This window comes from Quercus suber, unplaced genomic scaffold (genome assembly GCF_002906115.3).
Source record: "Quercus suber isolate HL8 unplaced genomic scaffold, Cork oak 2.0 scaffold_1425, whole genome shotgun sequence".
Lineage (NCBI taxonomy): Eukaryota > Viridiplantae > Streptophyta > Magnoliopsida > Fagales > Fagaceae > Quercus > Quercus suber.
In genome coordinates this window covers 3,984-14,806 of record NW_027070800.1, presented here as the reverse complement: position 1 = coordinate 14,806, position 10,823 = coordinate 3,984, and the positions used below count along the sequence as shown (strand labels likewise).

General features: G+C 35.2%; 1 protein-coding gene across 1 annotated transcript; it reads right to left on the bottom strand.

The window, feature by feature from the left end:
• Positions 1-4,396: 4,396 nt before the first annotated feature.
• On the bottom strand, positions 4,397-10,788 carry LOC111995697 (protein SUPPRESSOR OF FRI 4). The gene is given in 5 exon segments (XM_024027627.2): positions 4,397-4,686; positions 4,689-4,960; positions 5,189-5,315; positions 9,569-9,669; positions 10,417-10,788. Coding segments are annotated over 5 exon segments (969 nt in total). The 5' UTR covers positions 10,611-10,788; the 3' UTR covers positions 4,397-4,411.
• Positions 10,789-10,823: the final 35 nt, after the last annotated feature.

Here is a 10,823-nt window from a genome sequence, read left to right as displayed (position 1 = left end):
CTTTACAATTGGATGACCTCAATTAGTATTTACTCATCTTGAACAGGTTCAGCCAATTTGTCTCCCTATTCTATGACACTGGTGAGTGGCTTCCTTGCTGTCATATCGGTTAATGTGGTTATTGCCTTTTATATTTATATGGCGATGAAGGAACCTTCAGATAAACATGAGCCAGATCCTGCATTTCTTGCTGAAGCCAAAGCTAGTGTCAATCAGTCTACAAGTCAAGCCGAAGCTAGTGTCAATCAGTCTACAAGTCAAGCTGAGGGTTCTTCCCATTCCTTAAAGAAAAAAGAGTAGATTAAATTTGAGCCTTTCTCGTGTATCAAAAAGAAGTAAAATGTGGAGAAAACTTGCTGGTTAGATAGTAGTGAAGATCCAAGAGATAAAATTGTCCTAATGTCTGGTGTTTGATTATTTTTCCTCTTTTATTACACTCAAGTAGTTTTGATGTGAATGTTATGAGTTTCCCGTGGATTACTGTACTCTCTCTCTCTCTCTCTCTCTGTTATTTTACTCGATGTTTATGAGTCCATTCCTGTTTATAAAAGGATGAAATGAAAAGGAGGGGAATTTTTTTCCCCGTGTATGTTGGGAGTTAATAAAGGAGGTAACATTTTTTTTTTTTTGGTAGAGAAGGAAATGTACTTCTGCTAAAATGGATACATTAATCTGTCTTCTAATAAAAGAAAGATGATGAAAAACGTTTCTTTATTGTCCACTTTTGGAATGAATCATTATGAATGTATACAAATAAGTGGAATATGATGGAGTTCATCAAAAGAAAAGTGGAATATAATGGAATGAGACTTACTGTTTTAGTCAATATATTTCTTTCTACAAAACTCCCCAAACAAGAGAATATATAAAATGCCCTTTAAAATCCATTATATTCCATTCCCTTTCCTCTTCTTACAGCCACCCTCCTCGCCTCAACATACCTGGCCGGGGTGTTTCGCAATGTTTCAATTCATGAAAGGCAGTCTAAAGAATATTCCTGGGGCTTTCATGTCTTATTGCTAAAATAAAAATCTTAAATAACAGAAGAAAATATGGAACTAGGTAGTAGGTACAACTATCCCCCCTAAATATACATTGGTTTGGTTAATGTATGGCCTTAGGGCACTCATTAGTCATCCATTTTTAGAAACATTTTATAAAGAATTGAAAATTTTGTCAAAAAAGTAACTTTTTTACTTTTCAATAAAAAGTTTCTTAAAATATTACTAATATATACCCTAAGAGGCTAAGGGCACACATTAATAAAATCCAATATACATACATAACTTCATCACCAAAAAAGCCTTGGGAAGAACAGCACTAACAAAAGTATATCATGAGGTCTGTCTATTTTCAATCACTTATAATAACAAAGGAGCATCACTAATTGGAATAGGACTTTTTTGTATCATTTTTTAAAATTATTATTATTAAAACTATTCCCACTAGGTTTTCTTTCTTTTCTTTTCTTTTCTTTTCTTTTTTTTCTTTTTTTTGAGAAGAACTATTCCCACTTGTAAAAAATGTGTTTTTAAAGAAAAATATTAAGGAGGTATTTTACTATATTACTTCAATAAAATTCTATCGCATTTACTTCAAAACCAAAAACTAAATTTTAATAAGCTTGCAATAAAAAGCTAAATTCAAATGCTCTTCCCTTCAACTCTAAGGGGTTGGCTTTAGTAATATCTAAGGTCTTATAAATCCATGAAGTCCTATATTCAAAGCTTTTAGCCAACATATTGGATTGGGGCCACCTCTAAGGCTTTTTTCCCTATAATACCCAAGTGTGCGGAATTGGAAAATTGCACACACCCAAGAAAAAACAAGGAATTGTAAAATCTCATCTTTATATTGATTTTAAAGTGTTAGAAATGTTTTTTTTTTTATTTAAATAATTTATTAGTGTAACAAATTGGAATAACAAGCCCAACCCTTGGAACCAGACCATGGGCCTTATGTGAATATAAAAGACCTATGGTTCTATGGAAGCAAGCTTATGAAAGAGATTGAGGTACCATGAACAAGGGGCAAAAGTCTAACAGTAAAAGGAAAGGAAGAAGGAACCTTGAATAAGGTACAAATGACCCAACAAAAATGGTTGCAAGGGAAGGGGTTCTCGAACGAGTCCAGTATGGCAAGTTGGAGGGTCCATTGGGATGAACGGTCATGGAGGACCTAGTTCCCTAGTGGAAAAACTTGAAAGGGACATATGGTCCCACCATAGCAAAATTAAACCTGGAAAGTCTTAGAATCCCAAGGAAAAAAGAAAAGCATGCGAGAACCAGCCAACCAATGAAGAAGAAAGGCAAGGAACTTTGGCCAGAAGAAAACCATGAAATAGTAAAACACCGCAGTGACTTTCATGGGTTATTCAATCAAAGGAGTATCTATAGCATTTGTAGGTAAGAAAACTAAAGATTGTGAAGTCACTTTCACAGCCTAGTAGATTCATAACGTTGCCTTCACAACGTGGGAGTAAGTCCTACACCCTGGTGACCTCGAAAATCGCACTGAAGAATTTTCCATTAGAGAAAGGTACCAAAGATAATGAAACAAGAATGAAATGAGGAAAAAAAAAAAAAAAAAACCTTCGAAGGCAAGCCTTCCAAGGATGAACAGTAGAACCAATAAATAAAGAATGTAGTATCCATTCTCCAGCCGCAGGTATAAAAGGAAGGCACCAAGCAAGGAAAAAGGAGGAGGAGGAGAAATACTTAACTTAGACTTGCACAATGTCAAGAAAAAGAAAAAGAAGCAAGCAACACCAAACTAGGTTGAGGTCCTTGGGAAGAAAATGTTGTAGGAATATAAATCCCAACTTATAGAAATATCTAAGGGCTCCACATTGACCTGAGGTCCTAGATCTCCCAAGTCTTGTAAAGTCTTAAGGACCTACTTAAGTTTGTGAAGTTTGAAATTTAGAGGCTTTGTGTCTTTCTTTCTTGGAGGAATTTTGCTTGAGTTCCATTGCTAACTAATATAATTTATAAAGGCTCTCTAATAAAGAGAAACGTTGTAGAAAGGAAAATTCATGCTTATAGAATGTATATTTGGGAAAACTACATTGATTTAGGATTCCAAGTCTTACAAGTCTTATGGACCCTAAACAGTCTATTGAATTCTGTGGAAATGGGGGTTTAAAGGTCTTGTGGCTCTTTACCTTGGGAATCAATATTATGGGTTTCATGATTTAAAGGTTTTATGGCTCTAGGAACTAGCATTTTGGGTTCCATAGATAAATAATAAAATCCATTGAAGTACTCATTTTTTCTCCAACTTTCTTAATTCTTTTTATATGCATATATGTATTGTTGTGTATTGATTTTACCTGTGCACAGATTGGTCCAATAGAATGACCTCACATGGTCGTGGTAGACCTAAGTCAGAGTGCCTAAACTCCAATGATCTATATTTCTACCCAACGATCCTAAGTTCTAGTAGATTCATAATTGGATATGGGTTTGGATGAACCATGAATGATTTTGTGGCTAAGTAATAATTAATGCATTGTTTAATATTATTGTTTTATAGATCACTAGTTATTTGGATTGCTGTTTTTGCACAGGTTGGTTTCATAAAACAGATCTATTTTATGCAGTGTAACCAAACCCAACTCCACCCATAACTCTAATGGGCCTTGAAAAGCCCAAGTCTTACAAGTAGAATATAGACCTAATAAATGACAAAAAAAAAGGGGGGGCTTTCAACACACATCATATATATTTTTGAATAAAAACATTATCATAATAAAAAAATTTATTAATAACAATTATAATTATTAAATTTTATATATAGATAAAATAAAAGTTTTAAAAAAAATTAAAACTTTTCTATGCATTTTATTGATTTCCCACCTATTATATAATTAATTGTGTGAAAAAAAATAAAAATAAAAAATTGTGTGTCACATCATTTAAGAACTCAGCGGCGAATGTGGCAGCATCCTATATGAGACGTGCACTTTTATACAATCTGGGACCCAATGAAATCCGGCTCCTCTTCGTAGTCAGTCAAATTGCTCTCAACCCCAACCCCCTTACACAGTAAAAAGTAAATTAAAAAAAAAAAAAAAAAACAGTATATATAGAGAGAAAAAACACATTCACCCTCCCAACCCCCAAAAGTTTGTATCATAGCAGAACGCGAGAGCAAAAGAGAGGGGGATTCAGAATCAGATACAACAACAACACATCAGAGTTGGCACATTTGATCAAAGTATCAAACATAATTACATTTGCACCATTATTTTTACAGAGAACATCAACATCTAGCAATATCATACTACTAAAAACCCAGAATATAAAATCTGACATAATTTCATGACTATTGATTAATTTTTTTAATTTTATCAGTATATTAATGACAAGTGATTATTTTACATCATCATTTAATCACAACTTATCAATTCTCAGTTTTTGGAAATTTTTATAACATTGAAAGTTCGAGATCTACTTCTAAAATCAACCACGATGAGTATTGATAGAAAACCAAAACTGAAATGATTATTTGCAGGGCTCAATTTAAAAAATATCCAACCTGGTATGTTTGGGACTTGGTAATTATTTGTCACAAAAGCGTTAGCACTTGAATGCACGTCAATGGAGCCTTTAACTTCTGCTGCAGAGCTTGATGGCATACTTGTTGAAAGCATAGGAGCAGAAAATGGTGAAATTTGAGGTATATGTTGTTCCCAACAACTGGGAACAATGGTTGCGATACAGGGACAGATGGGTTGGATACGGGCAGTCCAGGAGGAGTTATCTGTGAAGGCTGTAGTGCAGGTGATGTGGTTGACGGCAAAGGAGGTCTCGCATTCTGGACAGGAAACAATGGTTGTTGTGCATAACCCAATGGAGGAGGAGGAGGAACAGAAACTGCTGGATGCTGTGGATACCAAGGCCCGGGACGAGGTGGAACAGGCCAAGCAGCAGGAGGCACTGTTAGTGCAGGATTGTAACTGTAACCAAACACCCAAAATAAGTTGCAAATGTGAGATAACTATGGATATGATAATCAAATATCTTACAGTACAGAACACTTAATTTTATTTATTTATTTGTGCTCAAAGTACAAATCAAAATGAAAGGAATATATCTTGAGAATGCAGATCTACTTTCACCAAGACTAATGCTGCATAAATGTGAAGCAGGAAAGTCTTAGGAGAAAAATCTAACAGAAAACATACATTGGCTGCATTACACCCAGAGTAGGTTGAGGAGGATATGCAATTCCCAATGATCCTGGTACAACACCACCAACTAGCGAGGTAGTTGGGATATCCACTTTAGCCACTTTCGATGCACCTTCTTCTTCTGCAAAATAGTACAGATGTCATAAGGTAATCATAGTATGTTAATGCTTTTAACTTCCCCAATGCAACATATACAAACTCTCCATTACTATGTGAAAATAACCTCATTGTTCCAAATTTTTCTACAGATTGTAATTGGACTAAATGGGAAGATACACATGACATCACACATTAGTAAACTTAAAATAAAAATAAAAAAACAAGTTAACTGTAAGGCACAGGAGAGAGCCACACATGTTATGTTACACTAATAGTCAATGGTTGACAAGTGTTGAACCACCATACCAAATGAATAGTTAGAAATTTTTTTCAATATATAACACTCATGTCGATAGAATGATTTGAACCCTTTATTTTTTATTTTTCAATTTCTTTATTGGAAAAAAAAATTACGAGTATTTCAACCCTTCTTTTTAATTTAATGCTGAATCGATGACCCACATAAATTAAGAAAATTCTTTGGATTTGAAAAAATAAAATGGTTCTGCTAGTCCAAAGACGCCTATAAACAAGGCAAGCCAAAAATATGATTTTCCTTTGATTACACACGCACCCTGGATCCTGAACCCACAGCCTCAATCACTGCCTTCCTATACCAAGGGAAGGAGACACCATTTGAGCTAAAGCTCATTTTCTTGGGAACAAGTAAACTGATTTTTTTATAGGTAATAAGACTCTTTATTGAAAAAATTGAACATCATGTTCACAATGGTGAACACTCTAAACAAGAAATAGATACAATATAATCAAGAACTAAAGGAACCAGAGACTAAAAAATCAAATAGAGAAATACAATTCGTATACCCCAAATACAAGCCAAAGAAACAGAGTACCAAAAGGAGAGATTTTAGATGATCTAATGTTCTCTCCTGTCTTCAAAAGTGGGTATTGCGTTCCTACCAAACTAACCACATTAAACCTGCCAGGACCATATTCCAAATGGTCGAATGATGCCTTCCAAACTAGTTTCTCCACATAAAGAAAAAAGAGTTGACTGACCTTGGCATTACCCATTGGATCCCAAACACTGCAAAAGCTTCGCACCATGAGGCATGAGAAAACTTACAATGAAGAAAGAGGTGATCCACTGATTCCCCATCACAGTAGCATAAACAACACCTATTAACCAAAAACCGACCTCTCTTGACAAGATTGTCAATGGTGAGTATCCCATCATTAGCTGCTGTCTATAAGAAGAAAGACACCCATTTAGGCACCTTTGCACACCAAATGCCCTCCCAAGGAAATTCATCAGTGTTAGGACTAGATAACAACTTATAAAAAGAGCACACATCAAATACTCCAGACGTAGTCAATCTCCAAACCAAGTGATCATCCCCCTCACCCCTCGGCATAGAAGAATAAATAAGCTCATAAAAGCAATAAACAATGTCAGCCTCCCAATCCTGAGGACCATGACGGAAAAGTAAATTCCAGCTCCTATTTCCTTTAGAATTGGTTATTACCAATTCAGAGACCCATGCTTCTTTAAAAAGAGAGCATGCAAACATAGTAGGAAAAAGCTCCTTCAAAGGAATAGGCCCACACCAAGGATCATGCCAAAAACTAACACGGCAACCCTCCCCACATTATACAGAATTTGACTAAAGAACTTCTCTGTGCCTTCCTTAATACTCCTCCACATCCCACACCCATGAGAACCTCTTACCCCTCTAGAAGGGAATGGAAGGAGATGAGACTCCCACCAATCTTGTGTATCACACAAATAGTTAGCAGGCGATTCCCTACCACCAATTTAAAATTTCAGCCCTCCCACATGAATTGATTCATCAATTGAGAGTTGGGAGTACCATTATCCCTTTCAAAATTTAACCTCCATTTTAAATTGAGTGACCAACCGAGACATGCTTCCTATATGACATTATTCCAATATGAAAGGGATAATGGGTTATTTCAATATGACGTTATATGTGACCTGGCACAACAAAATGTAGGATGCTCCTTCCCCTACATATATGGGGATTAGTTCCTAAGCTGGTAATCAGACCACCATCCAATCTGAAAAAAAAAAAATGAATTCTACCTAAATCATTTACTAGCCCAACTTAGGAACACACTAGTTTTCAACATAATTTAGTCTCCCCAAATAAGAAGTATTTCAGAAATAGAGAATAAGGCTGAAGTAGAGAGAGGAAGAAGAGGAGAAAAGAGAACTGATGGAAAACCAAGCACTGTGGAGAAATTGAGTGGACAGCACAAACATCTGTACAAGAGGTCCTAACTAGAGAGTTGCACAAAACCTTTACTTGCAAAAGAAAAATTTATTCGAAATGCTACAAAGAACCAAGAAATGATTCTGAAGTTTGGCATTTCACATAAATGGAAAAAGAAACAACAAAAGTCAAGGAAAACATGAAAAACCAACTGCTGATTAATATATCGATAGAATAATTCAACATGTCATTAATTTTTTTTTTTTAATATGTATAACATGTCATTAATGTTCTTCAATAAATTCAATAAAATGTCATTAATACATTCAATCTTGAATAATTCAATACCATATTTAAAAATAAACCATTTCAGGGCAGAGCCAGAAATTTTGTTGTGTGGACAAAAAATTATTTCCTTTCCAGAAATTTTCTTTTGGCCATAGTTCAAGTATATTATAGAACTCGTTCCCCACCACATAGATATCATAATAACAATCCAACACACAAATGGAGACTTGAGTGCTGGTGTTCGCATAGATAGCATAAAAACTATACTATCTATCAGCAAAGGATAGATGGCAAAATGATCTAATCAATAAAGCTGTCAAAATATACTTTTTTTTAAAAACTACCACAATATACATGCATATTATATATGAATTAATTAAAATTAAAAAAAAAAAGGACCAAATGCTTTCAACTAGATGTTGGTGATGTTATTAGATGAAGGAACTGCAAAGGAAAATCCTAACAAGAATAACCAAAATCAGATCCAGAACCAGCAAATGCAATCCCAACTATTTAGATGGGCTCCCTCAAGTTATGAAATTTTTTTTTTGATAGTAAGTAACACATGCACCAAGTGGGTCTTTGATGAAGACAAGGAAGAGCTCAAGGGAAAAGAAGATTAAATATACAAAGATTCAAGAATTGTGGTCTAATTTTGATGTCGGACCTTCTTAGCACCTTTGATAGGTCATTTTAGTTATTAGTATTATGTCTTTTAGGTTGAGAAGCTGCTGAATCAGTTTTAATTAAGTTCTATTAGAATAAGGGCAATTTGGTAATTTCCAGAAATCTGGAATGGGCTGTCCTTGGCTGTACCAAAGGACTATAGTTATCCTTTTCCTAGTAGGAATTGGACTATAAATAACCTATTCCTAGACTGAATAGGAATGCTAATAATAATTACATAAAATACTTAATAATACGTAAACATAAAATAAGACTCATGGGCCTTTGGTACGGCCAAGGACAGCCCATTCCATATTTCTGAAAATTACCAAATTGCCCTTATTCTAATAGAACTTAATTAAAACTGATTCGGCAGCTTCTCAACCTAAAAGACATAATACTAATAACTAAAATGACCTATCAAAGGTGCTAAGAAGGTCCGACATCAAAATCAGATCACAATTCTTGAATCTTAGTAGTATTTAATCTTCTTTTTCCTTGAGCTCTTCCTTGTCTTCATCAGTCTTGAATCCACAGCCTCACCTCCACCTAGCACTTGCAAGGGGTAGGAGGTGCCACTATGCCAGTTGAGCTGGAGCTTGTTGGCTCCTTCAAGGTATGAGATTATTTTAAGTAACTCAAAAATCTAATCTCAAGCCAATTCATCGACATATCAAGAATCCTGTTGTGGAACTGGGCTAAACGCAATCAGCTCACAAGGGAAAGCTTCTGTGTTCATTATGCAGGCTTATGTGAGTTCTTTTGATACTTCAATGCTGAGTTAGTTACTAGTTCTAATTTGATATGATTTTTGTACTAAAGGCGATCCATTCCAATTTTGAGCAATCCCTATTACATACCAAACACTGCCGCTTGACTTTGAATCCCTTAATCGACTTTGAAAACCCAAGTAATTTATAGAAAAAGCTTAAACAATCATAGGCTTGACCAGCCATTCCTTCCTAAGTTCCAAATTAGGAGTTGATAATACAACATAAGAGGGAAATATAGGCGTCTCAATCAAAGCAACAACAACACAACACAGACATGTAGCATAGCACAACGACAAAAATACAAAAAGAAACAAACAAGACCATAAATTCTCCCAATTTTAAAGCATCCTCACCGTCTTCACCGTAGTGAGCAGCCAAGACATCAGGTGGGATTCCTTGCATTCCATATATTTCAATATCCGTTGTCTCTCTACCTGGTTTGCCATTGGGAACCCTGCAGAACAACATTATTTGTCAAAAAGAGAATCCACCAAATCAGACATAATTAACAAATAACATAAATTGTTTCAAAAACAAACTAACTACATACCTACATATACTTACATTAATAAATCATATTACTCATTGATTCGGAAATCTCAAAGAACCAACTTGAAGCCTTGAAGACTTGCTAATTCAAACTCTGTTTGATTGGTCTCGGTGTCTCGCAAGCAGTTACACTCTACTATATCTATATTTCACAAAATCACTTCTTTTATGGAGTACTCATCATTGTCATTGTAAGCTTAACCTAACCTTTTTTACTACAATAAAGTTGTATCCAGATGCACAAAACTCCCATCTTTTGCAGTGTTCACTTTTAAGCTAGGAGCACATACACTTCATTTGGGGTGTCGTACCCGTCTTAAATGCACTTTTAAGTGAAAGGAACTTGCCATCACAGCAAGACCCAACCTCTTTTATATACTTATCAATACATATTGCCAAGAGCTCGTAGCTCAACTCACATCTTCCCCATTGCATAACTATCAAATTTATACAATAAAAAATTATATTAAAAAAAAAAAAAAAAAAAACAACAACAACAACAACATATTGACACCGATTCTAATGAAGATCCAAAATTATTAAAGACTCACTTTTTTTAATATATAATTTAAAAGGAAAAAAATACAATTATATTTATATAACGAGAAAGCGAAGTAATTAGGGTTTAGAGAGATGTGATAAAGTAACGTACTTGGTGACGGACTCTTTGTGGACCTGGAGGACGTGGATGGCCATACCGCCGGCGGTGGAGAGCTTCTTGTGACAGACGTGGCACTTGAAGTGCTTGGCTTTCTGGTGCTGAACTAGAATCTTCTCGTCCTCGAACTCTCTGTCGCAATAGTAACACCACACCTTCGACGACGCTCTCTTCTTCTTCTTTCCCATTCTCTTCCGTACGAGATCACCTTCGCTTTGCTAGGGTTTCTCTCTCTCTCTCTCTCTCTCTCTCTCTTTGTGTCTCTGATGTGTTGTTGTTGTATCTGATTCTGAATCCCCCTCTCTTTTGCTCTCGCGTTCTGCTATGATACAAACTTTTGGGGGTTGGGAGGGTGAATGTGTTTTTTCTCTCTATATATACTGTTTTTTTTTTTTTTTTTT